Below are 21096 nucleotides of genomic sequence, written 5' to 3' on the forward strand. Positions count from 1 at the left end.
GTCAATCAGCAAGTAGAGAGTATGCTCTTCTCTGCATAGAGAATCAGAAATCAGACCTTGCAGTCCAAGTCTTTTCTCTGTATGCATTGATATTTGAAGGAATATTGAAGCCGTAGCTATTCAGCCAACAGCCTAAGCTGACCTTTTATACAAGACAATTATTACTCCATTTTCATAGGAAGATAGTTATATCAGTCATGTTCATATGAATGAGATTTACCATTAAAATCAGTTGGACAAAATCTCTTAACTAAGAACTTTAAATGCCATCAATGATTTTTTTATAGAAATTAAAATCAACATACCATGGAATTGAACCAAAAAATCTTTGTAGGGATGCTTCTGCAACCACCCAGGTTAGTCCACAAATACCACTATAACAAAATCATATAACGACTACCATTCAATATCGGTATATCAAAATCAAATGACAATTACTATTAAATACCACTATATAGAATTATGGGATCACAAACCACTATATCAATTATGGCATCGATTATAATTGGATCATTTAGGGCTTCAGATACCACTGTATCATTCCTTTCCTTCCGATTTCTTAATTGTGCCAATAACACAAGATTAGAAGATATGCACATATTTATTATTCATATAAATGAAAAGCAATTCCATAAATCTATCTCTCACATCTAAGTGAAATAATTGTAATGTTGATATAACTCAATTAATCTTACCTTCTTGCATATACATCATAAAAGTAAAATACTTGTTTCTAGTAACTAATTGAAGTTAGAGCTTATCTTTGTCTATTGTACGTTTGATAAGTTGAGGAGAGGTGAAACATTGTCAGGAACTTAACCACCCAACCTCGGACCTTAACTTATTCCCCACACAATCTCCAACAAGAAAGGCCCTCCCTACCCGGAATTGGACTTGGAACATCTGTCATCTACTGAGCATCCTTGTATTTAAACACACCATTCAACTTGACAACAGGAGTTACAATAACAGGATTATGCATGATATTATTCTAGATTTAATGTATCAAATCTAACTTTTATTTTCTAAGTCATTGCAGACTCCATCTAACCTCTTCGCCCTTTCCATGGCTATACGAATCGTAGGTGTTCGGATCTCACAGCAATCGGCTCTATCTGATGAATCCCAACAAATACATGAATAACATATATATTCTAGTTTATCACAATCTATGATTTGAAAAAGATATTCTTTAAGATTGCAAAATTTATTATTTAATTAATTAATTTAATCATATCTGATTTCTCTTCTGCGTTTTTGCAGATTCATTCCACCTCTTCACCATTTCATGGCTATCAACCGGTGAATCCCAGGTGTTTGAAAATTCTGAACAATCTGCTCTTTGCATGAGTTCTAAAAGGATTTATTGATTAGTAAATCTTATCATAAATTGTGACTTAGAAGAATATGTTCTTGAAACCAGTTGAAAATATTAACAAATTCTGATTTCCAAACAGAATATTTCATTCAAGTTTTATTACACTTAGGAAACCCTTCTTTAAGAGATACTATTCAACACTCTTTATTATGATTTTGGAAACCATGGGAGTTAAGAAGAAAGTTCATCATAATTATAGGGATTACTCAGCGAATAAAGGAAATAGCATGATAACAAGCAAAACATAAGAGATTTCCATGCCTAGCCAGCTGCTATAGAGATGGGCATATTGTAATGATAACCTCATGATCTGTTAAGAAGTCGGCAATGCTTTGATTATTTAGTGAGTAAAAAACGTGATCATAAACAAAAGATAAAAGGTTCCTACACCTAGCTGGCTGCTATAGAAAATAAATAGATTGGAATGGTAACTCACGACCTGATAAGAATGCGGTAATGCTTTGATGATCTTGGAATCTGATCGGTTCCCTCCATTTGCTTGAGACGTCACCTTCACTGCATATAGTCTCTGATTCTTAGCCAGATTACTTGCACGGCAAAGGGAAGATATCATAGATTTGTTCAAATTACTAGTCGATATTTGCAGGGATTCGGCAGATGTAGAATACTGAAATACTGAGATGAAGTCGGGTTTAAAGAAGTCTGGAAACAACATTGCAGAAGGAATTTGGAAATATGGAGAACATAAGGATTGGTAAAAACATCAAACTCTTCTCTTGGTTTCCATATAAAGGAACGAGCTGTGACTTCTTGGCTTCCATCGGCTAATTAAAGATTATAGCAGATTCAAATTCCAAATGTTTTAATTTGAATCCCAAGTATTAAATCAATTTATCATACCAAGTGTTAATCGGCTAAAAACAACAAGTATTAAAAAGAAAAGAATAGAATTGGAAGATTATAATTTGAATATTAATATATCTAGAATATTATTATAATATTATATTTATATATGTACATGTAAATATTAATGGAGTGACATCACTTATTATAATATAATGGTGCCATTTCATTTTTATATCTATATGTATGTAATCTATTATAATAAGGTGAAAGATCATATTAAATACTTTGAGATACATTTTAGATTTTAACTCAATTATTTTATATTTCTCAATTTGCTTATTTAAATAGCTCATGCGGGTCCCATAGATGTGTCATGTTTCAAGTCGCTAGGTCCTCAACTTGTCTGCCTAGTGATGGTGATGCTCCTGTGCCTAATTCTTTTCTAACAATGCTGCCACCCCTTCAACATGTTTCTTGCACGGAAGTTCTCCGTAGTTAAATTATATTATCATGATAAATTATTTAATCATAAATAATCATAACAGTTAACCATCTTTTCAATTTTATGAAATTGTGATAAATAATCAACTAGCTTGTTATCTTCACTTAAAATTATAATGACTATCTTACCATTTCGCAAGATTATAACAAATTAAACTACCAACTGACTTCATCTAAACCTCAACGGCTATATTTTAAATTAGGTCAAAAATTGGAATGTAACAAGGTAGCTCTGCTGCCCAAATAGAAAACAAATCCAGCCATACTGCGAAACAAGGTGCCCCTCTGCAATCCCTCCGTCAACCAAATCCTTGTATCCCATATAACTCTATAAAAAAACATTGCACCTATAAACTATACGACTCTAATCATCACTGCATCCAATCTCAAATTGAGTAGAGCTATAGCCAAATCCTCAATAAGCCATAGATATATGCTATCAACACCTAAATCCTAAACCCTGTTGTCATAACCAGCCAATATGATAAGGTAGAAATGTATCCACAAACTATGCATAACCCAATAGATGGTGACAACCCAACCTAAATAGATGTCACCATCCTAAATAGATGACATAATAAACAAGCCGCTCAAAATTTGAAGGTAACAAGGTAACACCTTGGGCGCAACAAATACCATACTGTCATCTTCAATCTGAATAACCTCTGAGTACATAGCCAATATGAATAAGAATGAAGCTGAAAGAGCATTCCCTATGATCAACACATAACTCTCCTCAATACTACCCCAAAAACTATCCAAAGGCTGATGTATATAATCCAACCAACTCCTGTATGGTATGAAATCAGGAACCCTAACTGGACTGATACAATGATGCACAACTGTAGTCAAATCACCACTCCCATCCTGTGACCAAGTTTTGCTGTTAAAAACTATGTCTTGAACTGAATTTCTGAAGTCAAGATCATCCTCTTCCTGAAATCCAAGAGGAACTCTCTCCTCTACCTTAAAAAGTGGGTTATTGGAAATCCAAACAGCATCTACCTCAAACAGAGGGTTGTCTATAAGCTGAATGTGTTTTGAAGTTTTGGAACTTGATCGCTTGGCGCAACTATCCAAAGCATGCGTCTACTAAATGCTATCAAATTCATCAATTACCTTTAGGAAAAATTCTTGCCTCTCTTTATCCTCCTATTCCTGAGAGTGAGTTGTGATCCTAATCTGATTTTTTGCTTCTTGAAGGGAAATCCAAGCATCATTTAATGCCTCCTAGGTTTCCTTAAGCTCACTATTGAGCTCCTTAATCTTATTCCTTTCTTTATTCAGCTGATCAACATGTGTTTAAGCAACCTTCAGAATGTTATCCTTGTCCGAAAGCAAATATAAATAATCTAATTTCATAGTTTCAAGAGCTATTTTGATTACTTGCAAATTAGAAACAAGCTAATTTGCTTCCACTCCCTTTTGAACCTTTCTGTAGAGATCTTCCACCATTTTGTGAGTGTTGTCATAACATACCAAAGATGCCACAATCATACCTTCACTAACCTTTAGCTGGTTCTTTAAGGTATGCATTTCATTATTGTCGTATTGAAGTGGTTCATCGTCTTGCAATGTCATCTTAGACTATTCCTCTAAATTCATGTCATGGGTATCAGAAATATATGGTTCACCATACGAAGATTACAATCTACTATCACCTCGTGTGCAACTGACCTCATCAACCTGCTTTTCAAAGCTAACCTCCAGATCAACGACAAAGAAACTTGTTCCCTGTGTAACAACTTCTACGGGATCACGAAAAGGCTACAAATCAATGGTAGTTGACTGTTCTTCAATTTCAAAACCCTCTATTCGATGATTTTGGTTTACTGGAAATTCTTCATACACACCTTTATGCTGGTCTTTTGCAAGGAGCTCCTGAACCAATTCCCAATACTTTCTTCTTGCCATATCAGTCTTATTTTGCTGCTCTAGATGATAACCCAAGTAATCATTGAATGATAAATCATTTTGAATTCATGAAAGAAATTTCTGATATTCTCTATAAATGTCAACTATTTCTGCCCCTATTTCAGATTGATCATTGGCATTTCTGCTCCCAAACTCACGATTTCCATTATCCCCCTGGTGCTCCTTGTGAGAATTTTCACTAAATTATACTGCCATGTTCATAAAACTTGGAATCATGTTTAGCACTTCCGAGGGAAGTGATACATCGAAGGGCATAGAAGTGAATCCTACACTATGAGTTTCTGCTCTCATGCCAAGCACTATTACAAATTATAGTGGTTATGATTATTTACAAAGAGCCATAGGTTTATATGTTTTTTGAAAAATTCCTCAAAACTTTCCTTAACTACATAGAAATGAATCTCTGCTTTGAACTATCAAAAAAGCATGCAAGAGCATAGGAAAAAAAAAATCTTCAGTAAACTATTGCTACTGCATCTAGTGGCTGCTCCCAGGTAGTAGTGAATCCTCGATTTCTTCCATTGATATAATTGTATAAGTCTTTGTTTTTGTTTATCCCGTGGGTGAACAGGAAAGAAAACATATGGTCAATACAAACTACTATTCATTATCAAATACTTTTCGTACACAACAATGATATTTCATACAATGATAATGATGCCAAAATACATAAGTGTTCATGACATTTATAATGTCCGAAATGGTGCCCATGAAACGACACAACTGTGTCCGCACCGGTAACTGTCTAACTACCCTTTCTGCCGGACAACATCATTCCCTCCAAAAAAGAAAAGTCGTCTCTTGGCAACTTCAAAAACTAACAAAAATAGGAGACAACAACGTACAACATAAAAACAATATAGACTAGGGAGGAGGTTGTGTCCCTGAAGTGCTCTGTTGTCAGCGCAACTCATACACTTGATCAGTGTGGATGCATAAATCATTCTAAGTCCGCGTATTAACCTCCACTGCCTCTTTCAGAAGAAGCATTGCATCCATTGTCTGGGCCCTAGCTATCTGCAATTCTTGCTCGACCGCCTGTAGTCTTTGTTCAGCCGTCTCCTTGTCTCACAAAAGCATTGCGCGCTCGACTACCCATGCTGCCTATTGGCTAACCAATTCAGTAGCTAACTTCTCCCTAGTTTCTTTCTCAACTGTCAGAGACCTCTCAGTTGCGATCCTCTCCGATGCCCTATCTGCCTCTGCAATCCTATGAGCATAGTAGATGCCTTTATATAACCCCACTATCTCATGTGCCAGCTTCTCCATCAGAGTGTTGCACGGTCCCAACTCAGGCTCTGTAGCCCAATCAGCCAAACATCTCTGGTGTTCCCACTACTAGCCATCCCCTGGCCTCAAAGTAGGAGCGACAACGCTCAGGACAGACCCCCGAATGTCAACTCGGATCAAATGTAGCTCCTTCCTACAAGTCAAATCTTAATATGCAACGATGTGTCCTTTCTCCATCACAACCTACATAGCTTTGATGTATGCCTTGCATCTATCCTCATCCAACCCATTATCCTCTTTTCCCACATCATCAATATTCCACTCCCCATCGATATCCATCTCTGCTTCTCCTGTGGTAGCCACGTCCACATCCGGTGCCGCCTCCTCCTCTTTGGGCGCATCCTCGGATTGTGGTACTCCCACCTCCTATGGCTCCAATATGGCAGCTGCTCTCGGGGATACCTCTCCATGCCTCGAGGATTGAATGGAGGGACCGACCTCTGCAGGAATGAGTCGGAACTGTTGTCGTAGGAATGCACTGGCTCTGTCCATCACCTAAATCTTCTCGGACTGTGCTACCTATGTCAGCTTAATGCTCTCAATTGGTTGTGCTAGCGGTACCGGCTGGGCTGGCTGGGCCTCGGCCAACAAGGAGGAAGATACAGTGACCACAGCGTTAGAGCCAATCACATCTAATCGAACCTGAGGTTCGGGCTCTGGCGTTAGCAACTCTACTATCTCTACTACTGGCACTACTGGTGCAACTAAATCTAGTGAAATACTCTGTGGAGGCATAACATCTGTCATGACCGTCAGTGGAGTCATGATGACTGGCACATGTCTATCCAAATGAAGTAATGAGCGAGGTAGTGGTTGTCAAATGTGTCGAATTTCGCAACTGGGGAGGGTGAAGAATGTGGACCCACCGATCGCCATGTAGCTTCCCACCTTCGCCGAGGTACTCTCTTCCTCGGAGTCAACCCCACTGCTCTCTGTGGTTTCCTCCCGTTGTCCATGTCCTCGTATGCCTCCAATCCCTGCAATACTTTCTTCTGACCGGCCGCAGTTCCACCCATATCTAAAACTCTCCAGTAGAATACTGGGGGTTCTCCTGGAGCCAACTTCCCCCTCGTTGGAACTTCAAAGTCGTCGACTGGAACTTGATGAAGGGCTACTTCCAGAAACAAGCTGATGGCATGATGTGGCATGAAAAATGTCCAATGCTGTAATGTCATAAACTCCTTCATCCTGTCAGCGAGGACCATGGCCCAATCGTACACGATACCATTCATGATGTCGTTCATGAATGTAATCTGAGGCGAGGCAATATTTGAGGCCCTACTTGTCTTCGTCAACCTGCTTTTAATTATATCCATAATACATCTCCAATGGCCCTCTCAAATAAAGTCTCTCTATAGTCCTCGGCTCTTGGCACCCTTCACCATAGACTCCATTTCCTCTAGTGTGAGATCGCGACCCACCAATTTTACCCAATACTCCTTATGTTCTTGTGCCAACTTGTAATTCTTGGTTTCCACTTTCCAACCTCCTTGGCCAGGAATGCCAAAAACCCTACTGAAATCTTACAGTTTGAAAGAGACTGTCATACGGTGCATCTTGTAAATGTACTCGTTCTATTGTTCTTGTTATACGATTCTATCATAGTTCTTAAGATCAATTCAAACAACCAAATGGAAAATACTGGAACTTGTATTGTTAATGTGCTTGCGCCCGTATCAGAATTTGTTTGATTAAATCTGTATCTGCAATCTCTTGCCACCATTTCCGACACTCATTGCCATTCAGCCCTTCAAACTAAATTGTAAGGTGACAGGTCAGCCTTCACTTTCTGCTTCTTACTGCTAGATGTTGTCGGCCCTGCTGTTCTTGTTGTACGATTCTATCATAGTTCTTATTCAAACAACTGAATGGAAAATACCGGAAGTTGTATTGCTCAATGTACTTGTGCTCGTATTAGAATTTGTTTGATTAAATCTATAACTGCAGTCTCTTGCCACCATTTCTAGCACTCACCACCATTCAACCCTTCAAACTGAACTGTAAGGTGTGACAGGTCGGCCTTCACTTTCTGCTTCTTACTGCTAGATGTTGTCAGCCCTGCAACTCGGACTCTGGAAACCAACACTCGCATTCTTTTCCATATTTTCCTTTAACTGATTTTTCCACTGCTTTCTTTTTCCTGCGGACTCCATAATAACGATCTCTTGTTTTGTCTTTTAACGTAACCACAAGAAACGGTTAGGGTTTGCTCTCTCTCCTTTTGTCTTCCACGGTAGTGATTCTCCCACAGTAATAGTTCCCACATTGACTGCCATTGTTGTCCTCTACTTTCTTGCAGATATTATTTTCTTCCCACAGATGCTATGCTTGCAATATGGTTCCTTTCCCTTGGAATGTAGCTTCTTCCTTTTCACCTTCAGCGGATACTCTTCTTATAACTTCCTTTCCAGGCAGACCCTCTGTCCCCTGCGGCTTTACTTCTTTCCGTGGATTATCCTCAGCATTTGTTGTGTATTCCTTGTGTAACCGCAACCCTCCTGCGGCATGTATTTAAGTCCACTCTGTGGCTTTTAGTTTGCACCCGCGGTGGCTGTGGAGTCTTGTTTTCTTTTCCTATAGCTTATATTGTGAGGCGATTTCTTCCTTTTTTATGTGCGGCTTATCCTCACAGGAACACTTGAGTTCCGCAGCCACATGTTTGCAGCACACTTTGTGTCATCCATGGCCACTTGTCAACGGCAACGTGTTCGCGGGACACTTTGTGTCATTCACAGCCAAGCGTCCGCAGGACAATTTATTTTTTTCTTTTTTCTTTTTTTTTTTTCTTTTTTTCTTTTTTTAAACCTAAGTCTAATTTCGCGATGATTTCTTACTTCACCCCCTATCGTTCCTAATAAATTTTGAACTTCGATCCATTGTTAGCATCAAGAATTTTGCGCCCGTCCAAGGTCCACAATTTGATGGATCCATTGTCGCCAACTTCTGTCACTTTATATGGTCCAAGCCATTTAACCTCAAATTTCCCTAGTTTTATCTCAATGCAGCCATTGTATCGAAGCATGAGTTGGCCTGGCTGGAACCTCGTCCTTTTCAAATGTTTGTCGTGCTATGCCTTTCAACGGGTTTGCACCACCTCTGTCGCCCATTGAGTTGTTAATCTAAGTTCATCCAGTTTGTTCAACCATATCTCCGACTCTATTGTCAATTGCAATTCACAGACTTGGGACCATAAATTCGACTGGTACCACAGCTTCTTGGCTGAACATCAACTAGAACGACGTCTATCCCGTTGTGACTTTGAATGTGGTATGGTAGGCCCACAACGCTGAAGGCAACTTTTCCTCCTAGTCTACTTGTTCGATGCCACATGATTTGCATAAGATGGCCGCCATAATTTTATTTGTGGCCTTTGCTTGGCCATTGGCACGTGGGTAGTAGGGACTTGACAACGAATGAAAGATATTGAATTCAGTTGTCAATAATTTGATCACATCATTAACAAAATGACCCCCTTTGTCACTTGTCAACTGAATAGGTATGCCATACCATGTGATGATTTGTTCATATAAGAACTTAGCCATATTGATTGCAAAATTATCAGGTAGTGTCTGTGCCTCTACCCACTTTGTTAAATACTCTGTGGCTACCAATATGTATCGGCAGTGCCAGGCCCTACTCGCCTTCAGTGGACCGACAAAGTCTAGTCCCCAACGTTCAAACAACTCCTGGGCGTGGGACGGGTTTAATGGCATAAAGTCCCTCTTGAGTGATTTGTCGGCTTTCTAGCATGTATCGCAACTCAACACCCATTCCCGTGCATCGTTGTAAAGTGCGAGCCACAATAACCTAGCAACCAGAACCTTCCATGTTGTTGTGTCAGGTCCCATGTGGCCACCTGTCGAACCTTCATGTGCTTCCCTTAAAACACTTTGCACTTCCTCCTCCATTACAAATCGCCATAGTACTTGATCAGGACCCATCTTATAGAGAAAACCATTTATTAGTTGAAAAGTTTGGCTTCTTAAAACTAGTTTCCACCATTCGCCTAGCAGCATCTCTCTCGGAAATTGAGATGTTGATAGATACACCCCTATAGACTTGTACCATTCCGAAAGAACGATGATTCTGAATAAGTGCACATCTAAAAAATCATTGACCCCTTCCGACCGCTCCCTGGACTTGATTCAAGAGAGCTAGTCGGCAATGATGTGACTCTTCCCCGGTCGCACAATGATGGTCAATGTAAATTCCTGTAGTAGCAACAACCATCTGCTAATTCTGCCTTGGATGATTGGTTTGTTCACCAAGTACGTCAATGCCTGGTGATCCACGTAAAGGTAAATCGTATAGCCAATAGGTAATGTTTGAACTTTTGTACCGAGTACACCATCCCAAGAGCTTCCCTTTAAATGGTGTTATAATTCTTCTCGGCTTTTGATAGTAATCGACTTGCGAAATACATTGGGTGATCGGGACCATGATCCCTAGTTTGCACAAACGTTGCACCTATCGCGAAGTTTAATGCGTCCACGTGGTCGTGGAACTCCCTATCCTAGTTTGGATACGCCAATATGGGCACTCCCAGCAATATCTTTGTCAGTTCTGCGAAGGCGGTCTCTCCAGCTCAGATGTCCAGATGTATGGTTCTCCTTTTTGTGTCAACTTGTCCAAGGGCAAAGATATTATGGCATAGTTCTTTATAAACCGTCTATAAAACCCAATGTGCCCAAGAAACAACTTGACTCCAGATACATCCATCAAGGTTCCCATTTCTACCATCACCCTTACTTTGTCAGGGTCGGTCTTTAATCCTGTCTTGCAAACAATGTGTCTAAGTAGTTCTCCTTGAGGAACCATGAGCCGACATTTCTTTGGTATCAATGCCAGCCTCGCCCGTCGACACCTCTCCATACATTCCTGAAGTGCCTTCCAGTGGTTGTTTTGTCCACTGAGAATGGACCAATCATCTAGAAATGTGCAAAAGTTGCCTATCGACAATTTGTCAAATATGCGCAAAATTATCCTCTAAAACGTGGCAGGGGCATTATAGAATCCGAAAGGCATTCAGTTGTATGCGTACACTCCATCCTCCACCACCAAAGTAGTTTTCAGTTTGCCTTCCTCAGTGATGGAGATCTGGTTATAGCCAGAGAATCCATCCATGAAGCAATACATCACGTGTCCAGCCACTTCTTCTAGAATCGTGTCGGTGAACGGAATTGGGAAGGGACCTTTTACTGTGACTGCGTCGAGGCACTAGAAGTCCACACATATTCGGATTTGGATCCCATCCTTCTTCATCGATATCACAATTGGTGATACCCAATCACTTGTTTGAACTTTAAATATTATGTTGCCTTCCAGCATTCGTTGCATTTCCTCATCTACGCGGGTTGCGTAGTTTTTATTCATTTTGTACGGGCACTTCCACACAAGTATGGCTCTGGGCACCAACTGTATGCGATGGACACACAGCTCCGGCGGTACTTCTTTTAAATCCTTGTAAGTCCATGCAAATACATCTTTGTACTCCAAAAAGATTTTGAATGTCACAGCCTTCAATACTGGGTTTCAGTCGTCTCCCACAAGTATGTTCCTCAGATTCTCTGCATCTCCAAGATTAGTAACTTCTACGGACGGCTCATCGTATCTTATCTCTTTCCCTTCAAAGCAATGGGCGGGATTCTCATTGATCTCCGCATTTCCTTCTCTATATTCCACGAACTGTGGTGGCAATACCTCCTCATCTTCGGGTTCCTCGATGCCAAGCATGTACATATGGAAAATTTCATAGTCTTCCATCTGCCAATGAAAAAGTCCATTAAGTGAACTGGTCTTGTCCTTTGAACACTACTCCAATTCTAAAATGCCTTTGTCATTCAGATTCATTCTTCCTTCATCTCTTCGGTGCTCTCCCTCTGACTTGGACTCTGATGACGATGCCATCTCTTCACTTACCATTTGAGTTCAAAGATCAATCGCAAACTTCCGCCATCCACTTTCTATCAATAGGATATTCTTCTTCCAGTTGTGATTTACTTTCGCGGCCACCAACCATCCTCTTCCAAGAATGGCATCATATACCTTTTTCTTCAAGGGGATTACTACGAAATCCAGCACAAATGGCTGTGTCCCGACAGTTATTTGTTAAGCCGCCAAGGTCCCCAGGGGTTTTATTCCCTGCTGGTCAGCACCAAGTAGGTTGAATGTGGACAGCCATAGGGTGGGCTTTCCCAATTTCCTCCACATCTCCTCGAGAAGAACACTTACCTCGGACCCACCATCCACGATGTTGTCCATCAGGATGGTTCCGAGGATTCCCATCTTGACCACTGCCAGATGACGGCCATTGCTTACTATCAGCAACATGGGATTTGCCGTAGACCCTCCTAGTACGGTTGGCTGTCCTTTCATCTCTGAAGTGTGTGTGTATTCAGTAATGCCGTCCTTAGTTGCGGTACCGCTTGTACTAGGCCTTGAACTTTGACGAGCACCTCCATTTGTAGGATCTGATCGACCAAGTTATCCTCTCCCTCCGATCTCCAAGGAATAGCATCTTTCATATCCTTCATAGCCTTCATTGCTTTTTCTACGTCCTCCCATGCCTCCCGCAGCCTTTGCTTCTCCGTGCGGGGGTCAGGATAGGTAGCCTGGTTGCGGGTGACAACCAGAACTTTTTCTTCGTCGATGTTAATGAGATTTACTCATTTTGGGCAATTAGCATCTTCATGGTCCCTTGGACCACACCACACCATCGACATAATTTTTGTGGAGTGTCGTTCTTTGGACACTTTCTGGGGAAGTGGCCCCACTGGTTACATGCCTGTCACTAAATTATGGGCCTTCCCTTGGAATCATATTGTATTCGATTTCTATTGTCATTCCCGCCCTGTCCTCCCCAACGGTTGTTTCGGTAGCCGCCAGATGTGGTATTATTGTTGCCGTAGGTCTCATTGTTTGTGCCAAAAGTGGATGGTTGTTCCTATGTGAACAATATCTGTTGGCTTCTAGTCTTCATGTTGAGCAAACATTCCTTTGTAGAATTACCTAGGACCTAACAGATATCACACATTGCCTTTTTGGGGCATGCTCCCTTTGAATGACCTTTTTCTTTGCAATCCGTACACCAGATTTCTCCTTCCTCTGTGCGGCCACTGGTTCCCATCATGGATTTGAATTTCTTTCACATCCGTTCTAAGTCTATTTGAAGTACCTGTACTTTCTTGCTGGGCTCCTCCTCATTGTCTATACTGCTACCCTCGCCAAAGGATTCATCGCTCTTGGAGGAGGATGAAGATTTACTTCTCTTCTTCTTCTTCTTCTTTGTTGTTTTGCTTTCATTTTCTAGATTTAGGGCACGGTCATATGCATGGGTGTATGACGTGCGTGGAACTATCTTCATTTTTCTTCTCAATGCTTCGCGGAGGCCTTCGACAAACCAACATTTCTTTAGTTCATTCGTCAGTTGAGTACCCATCCGGCTAAGATCTTTAAGCCTTCGATTGTAGGCTCGAACTGTGTCCTTCCCTTGTTTGCAGTTGTTTATTTCTGCTACAACCTTGTTGTCGTCCTGTAGCAGTCAGAATTCTAATTGCAATTCTTTCTTCAGATCATCCCATGTAGAGATCTTTGCCTTGTCCATGTCGGAGAACCAATCCACCGCCACTCCCCGTAGGCTAGCTGGAAACTAGTTCAACCATTCATTCACATCCCTAACCGTGTTGACAGTCCATATCGTTTCATACGTGCGACAATGTCGTACGGTATCTTCCTTCTCGTCACCCGTGAACTTCGGGAGCTTTTGCTTTTGAGATATAGTGCTTCTTGCCCTTTGATTACCACTAGATCGTGTCGCTAAACTATTAGAAGTTGATCCCAGCGGGTTACTCTGGCCACCGTGCAATGCCGCTCCAGCACTTCCTTTTGCCCCAGTGTCTTCTGTTGGCCTCGCCTCCTCTCCTACTTCTTCACAGGTTCCCTCTCGTACTGGTGTATGTGATGAATGTTAGAATTGCTCCTTTGTCTCCTCAAGCACTGCCAATCGATACTGTGTTTCCTCGAGAAACTCCTCATTGCTCGTCCCCGTCGTTTCGAAAAACTGAGGCACCCTTCATTGGTTCCTGTAAGCACCGCTATGACCACCACACTAGGTGATTCCTCTAGCTGCCCCTCAGTCTGTTCCCCGGTGAGTTGTCTTATTCTCCGCCATCGTTCGAATTCGCCACGCACAATTTGCAATTCATCGATTTCTTCCCTCAAATTCCTATTCTTTTTTAAAAGATTGGGCATTTGGCATATAGTACCATTATAAAACAAAATCAAAATAGAACACTCTTTTATTTATTTATTCTGTATACATCATGTGTGACAATTACAGATTTTTGAGTGCCCTTGACACCACGGCACAACCGCTCATGGTTCAATTTTCCGATGTCGTCCATCTCTCTCATAGAATTTCTTCAAAGTCTCCTAACGGTGTTCCTCACGCTCCACTTCCTCCAGGCATCTCTTCTATGCCACGTAGGCTTGTGCGATTAGACGAGGAAGTTGGTCTAAAAATTTGTTCGTGGTTGGGGCTTGCGTGCATAGCATCCCACACATTGTCTGTCATAACCCCGTTTTCCACGGCTTCTCTCCATACGAAAGTTTCCAGACCTATGCGATACAAAATGTGAAAGTTTTGTGTTGCCCCGTGCTCTCCTTCATAAATTTATGTTTCACCGTCGTCATTCGTCTTTCGATTTTGTACTGTTATTCCATTTTATCTCCGTCCTTCCGTACTACTCCAAATTCAAACTAGCAACAACACCAAATGTTCAGCCCGTGGGTGAACAAGAAAGAAAACATATACTCACTGCAAACTACTGTTCATTATCAAATGCTTTCCGTACACAACAATGATATTTCATATAAAGATAATGATGCCAAAATACATAAGTGTTCACAACATTTATAATGTCCAAAACGGTGCCAATGAAATGAAACAACCGTGTCTGCACCAATAACTATCTAACTACCCATTTTGTCAGACAACAATTTTGATCTGGATTCTTTACACACGCTTTCATGTGCTTACAACCGTGTCCGCACCGATAAGTGTCCAACTACCCATTTTGCCGGACAACAGTTTTGATCTGGATTCTTTACACACGCTTGCATGTGCTTTTAAAACTTTATTTTACTTTCATATTGATGGCTACCTGTATTGTGGTATTGCAAGACATTTCATTTTTGCCACCATCTCTTTGTAACGATAGCTAATTATTATTGCCTCCAAAAGACATCTCATCCCTGCATATTTCAGCAAATGACTTTGAACCTTAGAGGTTAAATGTTCTAATCGCATAAAGTCTACACTGTTATCTGTGACTCTTCTTACACCTGGCACCTTTGCATAGCATTGATCGAGCTTATTTTAACATGTGTGGAGGGAACTTTACAACTGTCTCAATTGCTGGAAGCTGACTCTCTTTAGCTTTGACTAGTACAACCTTTCCCATTAATAGTGTGAGTGCTGTCATGGGAGATTGAATATGTTGGAATGTCCTCCCAGTGCCCACATCCAATTATTTGCATTAGTTGTTGTTTGCCGACTGAGATATGCTCACCCCGATTGTAGTTATTCTCCTTCGTTCTCCCTCTAACGTTCATAGTCTTAAGTGTTCCAAATGTGTGTCCCTGCGAAATGGTGATGTTATCTCTCAGTGCTATGCTACAGCACCCGACTCCCTGCTAGTATTAATGAACGAATGTTTCTGTAGATAACTCCAGTCCGTAGGTTGCTACTGCTATGGCCCAACTATTGCTTCTGGGTGATGGAATTCCATGTGGAAATCTATTATGAACTAAATCGACTACTGTCCAGTTCCTCTTAACCACTATACATTTAGTCCAGAAATCTGATGGGAAGCAATGCATTTACACCCAACTGGACTAGAAAGGTACTCACACAGGAAACTATAACTCTACCGAGATATGATTGTTCTTTCTATTGTCCGGCAAAAAGGGTATTAGACAATTACAGGTGCGGACACAGTTGTGTCGTTTCATTGGCACCATTTCGGACATTATAAATGTCGTGAACACTTATGTATTTTGGCATCATTATCATTGTATGAAATATCATTGTTGTATACAGAAAGCATTTGATAAATGAAAAGTATTTTGCATTGAGTATATGTTTCTTTCCTATTCACCTACGGGCTAAACATTTGGCGCCGTTGCTGGTTCGAATTTGGAGTAACATGGAAGGAGGAAGATAAATGGGAAGAACGGTACAAAACAACTAGAAGACAAATGACGACGGTAAAACAGAAATTTTTGAAGGAGAGCACGAGCTAACACAGAACTTTCACATCCTCTGCCGCGTAGGATTGGAAAGTTTCGTACGGATAGAGGCCACGGAGAATGGGGTTGCGATAACGAATGTGTGGGATGTTATGCACGCAAGCCCAACCACGAACAAATTTTTAGACCAACTCCCCGTCTGATCACACAAGCTTACGTGGCACAAAAGAGACGTCAGGAGGAAGTAGAATGCGAGAAACACTGTCAACCAACCCTCAAGAAATTCTATGAGCAGAGAGACGCACAGTGTCAGAAAACTGCACCATGAGCAGTTGCACCGTGGTGTCAAGAGCACTCAGAAATCTGTAATTGTCACATAAGCCAACACATGATTTATACAGAATAAATAAATAAAAGAGTTTTGTTTTGATTTTGTTTTATAATGGTACTATATGCCAAATGCCCAATCTTTTAAATAAGAATAGGAATTTGAGGGACGAAATCGACGAATTGCAAACTGTGTGGTGAAGCCGAATAACGGCAGAGAAATAAGACAACTCATCAAGGAACGGACTAAGGGGCAGCTGGAGGAATCACCTAGTATGGTGGTCATAGCAGAGTTCATAGGAACCAAAAAAGGGTGCCACAGTTCCCCGGAACGACGAGGTCGGAGCAACGAGGAATTGCTCGAGGAAACACATCATAGATTAGCAGTGCTTGAGGAGACAAACGAGCAATTTTTACATTCATCACATATGCCATTAAGAGAGGGAACCTGTGAAGAAGTAGGAGAGGAGGCGAGGCCAATAGAAAACACCAGGGCGAAAGGAAATGTTGGAGCGGCACTACACGGTGGTCAGAGTAACCCGCCTGGACCAACTTCTAATCTAAGTCACAAGGTTCGCCGAATTTTCGGCTCCAAGTTCGAAATTCGGCGAACTTAAAAAAATTTGAAAAAATTTGAGCAAATTCGCCATAAATTAGTGCGTGCACTTAACAACCATTTTTCTAAGGTTTTCAATAAAAAATTGAATATATAGATTCCTTTGTTAACTCCACAACTAGGGCACACTGTGGCGAAAATTATCTACCATTCTACTCGAGTGGTCGTTGCCTGCAAATCGTTGTGGGTTGCCGTGAGTTGTTGTGAGTCGTAGGTTTTAAATTCTTCTACAACCTTTGCTTTTGGCATTGCCTGCATAACCTACAAAATTCCGGCAATCCTGCGAGTGAATTTTCATATCCCTCGGCATTTCAACCAGGTTGGGCATGATTATTTAATTATAGATTTAGTAATACTTTTAAGGTTTGAGAGTATTTAATTTTAGGTTTAATAATAGTTTTGAATTTTAATATTATTAATTTTAATTTATTAGTGTTATTAATTTTTCATTATTTATCAAATATTAAAACATATCAATCTTATATTTTGTTTTTTAATTGTTATTAAGTTACTTAGTTTTATAAATTTAGTTCATATTTATTTAATAATACATAAAGATTAAATATTTATTATTTGGTATAGTTGCTTCTTACATTTTTAATTATTTATTACAATTATTTTATTATTTTTAATCAAGTGATTATTATACTTTTATTTTATGATTTTAAATTATTACAGTTTATCAATTTTATATTGTTTCTAATATATAATTTTGCATTCAAAATAAATATTTCTTTCTTTTTAAGTCTAATAAAATTATTTATTGTGAAGTTAATTAAAGTAGAATTTAATATTTATTTAATTTTCATAATAGAGTTTATTATTATATTTTTTATGATTTAAACCATAGTTCCAAAAATCGCCATGAAATCGCCGAAATCGCGATAAGATTCATGGCTCCCGATTTTTTCGGAATCGGAAATCGCTGGTGGCGATTTTTTCTTGTGAATCGCCTGAATTGCCAAAATCGGCGATTCATGGCAAAAATCGCCAAAATCGCCATCGTGAATCTCCAGAAATCGGCCGCGGCAGCAAGGATAGAAAGTTCAATTTTAAAAAAAAAACACATGTTTTATTTGCTTTCTAAGTTGACTTTCCTCTTTGTTATAACCCTAAAGAGCCTTCTATTTTCTTAGTATGAGTAGAAGAGAGGAAGAGTGAGAGAGAAGAAGAGAAAAGAGAATCCATAGGTTCCCAACCGGCAAGAAGGAAGAGCACCAAAGAGATCAGAAGTCCATTTGGGGAGGCCATAAATTGCATTGGGAGCATTAAGGAGTCAATATCAACACTCCTCAACTCATTTGCAAGAGGTAAGTGTTCGTTTCTTTTTTGCATGTTAGTGTAGTATGCATTTTTTGTTAAATTTTTTTAGTGTTCATTTGCAAATCTTGAATGTTTTTTATTTTTACTAAATTGCAAACTAGGGTTTGTTGTTTTGTAATTTTTGTTTATTAGTTGCAAACTTTGATTTTTTACATGAATTTTTTTATTGCAGCAGCCCTTTGCTTTCATTTTCCAATTTCCACAATGGGTAAAAAAGATGAATGCTGGAAATATAATGAAGAGTTTCCTGGGAGAACCAAATATCAAACACAATGTATATTTTGCAAAGAAAAAATAAATTTGGGAGGTATCTATAGATTGAAATACCACATTGCTGGCATACCTAGCCATGATGTCACAGTTTGCACTCATCAAACCGCTGAGGCAAAACGCTCTTGTTTAGTGGCATTAGAAAAAATTGAACAAGACAAGTTGACTAAGAAAATGCAACTTGAAGGGTTAAGAGATATTGGCTCCCGTGCTCCCACATCTGCAACCGCATCTACATCTGCAAGTGCATCTGCATCAGCTTCCGCATCCGTAGGTTGTGTTGGAGAGGGTTCTTCTAGGCCTCCTTTTCATCCTAGTGCTAGTGCTCATGTGAGTGTTAGTGGTAGTCGGTCTCATACTAAGACAGGGTCCAACACCAACCTATTGCGGCCTAGAGTGCGGAAAAGCAGAATGGATAGTTACTTTGTGCCTCGCACTACTCCTGGCTCCCAACCCACGCTTGAGGGCATGGGTTTGAACAAGGAGATTCATGATGCTGCCAGAAAACAGATTTGCAAATTATGGTACTTTTGCAACATTCCATTTATTGCAGCCAGGTAATTGATTCTTTTTTCTTTGTTATCTTCAAAGTTAAAGTTAAAAGTAAAAGTAAAACTTTAATTGTATCTACTTGTTTTATGATTTTAGTTTTTGACATCTAAATTTCTAATCAATATCATTATCTATTTGTGACAGGACTCCTTATTGACAGAACATGATAGATGCAGTTACCATTTGTGGTCCGGGGTTTAAAGCCCCAACTGAGGCTGAGTTGAGTGGATACCTCCTGGAGGAAATGGTTGAGGATATGAGGCATGAGCTTGAGGACAACCGAAAGGAGTGGATCGAAAAGGGTTGCACCATCATGACTGATGGTTGGGCAGATAGGAGGGGAAGAACACTCCTCAATTTTCTTGTATCCTGTGGAGGTGATTGATCATTCTACTTTCCTACATACATAATTTTGAATCGTGATTGACTATTTCAAATTTTGATTTGTTGATTGCTAATAGTAATTATAATTCGTTGTTTTGTTACTTGTAGGATATACCATGTTCCTCAAATCCATTGATGCTTCTGCTCATGTAAAAAACGCCACATACTTATGTGAGGTTATTGAAGAAGTTATAGCAGAGGTGGGGGAACAACATGTGGTGCAAGTGGTGACGGATAATGCAGCAAGTTATGTTGCTGCAGGTAAACTTTTAACTTTTTAAATTTTGAGAATAAATTTATTTGAATTTTGAACTTTTTTTAATTCTAACTTAGAATTTCTAAGTTTCCTAAGTTCTAACATGTTTGAAATTTGAATTTCTAATTATCTTAAAATTGTTCTAGGCAAACTTTTGATGGAGAGGCACCCCACCATATTTTGGTCCCCTTGTGCAGCACACTGCCTTGACCTCATGTTGGAGGAAATTGGCAAACTTGAGTGGGTCAAGTCATGTGTGGAAAGGGCAAAAAACATATGCAAGTTTATTTATAATCATTCATTTGTCCTTAGCACAATGAGGAAGTACACAGGAGACAAAGAGTTAGCTCGTCCAGGGATCACGAGGTTTGCCTCGAATTTCATCACCTTGCAGTCCTTGTTGACATCAAGGGATGATTTGAGGAGCATGTTTGTTGGGCGGGAGTGGATTTCATCTTCCTATGCTACGACCACTGCAGGGATAGATGTGGTGGATTGCATATTTGATGATGACGGTTTTTGGAAACCTGCTAGAGAAATCCTTAAGGTAATTTTATTGCAATTTAACATTTAATATTTTACAGTTTACTATGCTAATTGTTTAATGATTTAGTTTTACCTTAAGTTATATTATTGAATTATTCTATGTTTAAGTTTTGACTCAAATTTTTGTTTTACTTTATATGTAGGCCACTGAGCCTCTTGTATCTCTCCTACGAACTGCTGATGGGGAGAAGCCCTCTATGGGCTACATATATGAGGGCATGGATAGGGCCAAGGAGGCCATTAGAGCTCAGTATGCAGGAGTGCAGGAGAAGTATGCCCCTATTTGGGACATCATTGATAGAAGATGGCAGAATCAGCTCCACAGACCCATCCATGCAGCAGCTTACTTTTTGAATTCGGCATTTCGTTTTCGTCCTGACTTCAAGGCGGATGAGGAGGTTCTCACCGGATTATATACAGTGATCCAGAGGTTGAGTACTGATGAGGATAGCAGTGCTGCAATTATTGAGCTTGATAAGTTCAATAATAAAGAAGGGCCACTTTTCTCTAGCAGGGTAGCCATAGATGCTCGGGAAACAATACAGCCAGGTAAAAATTAAATAATATATTCAATGTTCATGAATCTAGATTCTAAACTTAAAGTTGATTATGTAATTTTAGAGTTAACTTGTAATTTGTAATTTGTAAATGAGACTAATTATT

The 21096-nt window shown here is 39.9% G+C and overlaps 2 protein-coding genes across 3 annotated transcripts in view; one reads left to right on the forward strand and one right to left on the reverse strand.

The window, feature by feature from the left end:
• The window catches only part of LOC149569100 (phosphoglucan phosphatase LSF1, chloroplastic), a 254862-nt gene that overhangs the window by 143294 nt on the left and 90472 nt on the right, over nt 1–21096 (reverse strand). The window lies entirely within an intron of this gene.
• Nucleotides 18476–21080, forward strand: LOC149569103 (uncharacterized). 2 transcript variants are annotated; one of them, XR_016362693.1, is made up of 2 exons: nt 18476–19892; nt 20034–21080. XR_016362693.1 is itself a non-coding variant. In XM_089821882.1 (2 exons), exons 1-2 carry the CDS (start codon nt 19748–19750, stop codon nt 20459–20461), a joined length of 573 nt encoding a protein of 190 aa, XP_089678008.1. In that variant the 5' UTR covers nt 18478–19747; the 3' UTR covers nt 20462–21080. The 2 variants fall into 2 exon arrangements, 1 of the variants encoding a protein (XP_089678008.1); XM_089821882.1 differs by having other exon boundaries at nt 18478–19892.

Source organism: Cupressus sempervirens, chromosome 3 (assembly GCF_028749045.1).
Source record: "Cupressus sempervirens isolate cs-2001-9-10 chromosome 3, ASM2874904v1, whole genome shotgun sequence".
Taxonomy (NCBI): domain Eukaryota; kingdom Viridiplantae; phylum Streptophyta; class Pinopsida; order Cupressales; family Cupressaceae; genus Cupressus; species Cupressus sempervirens.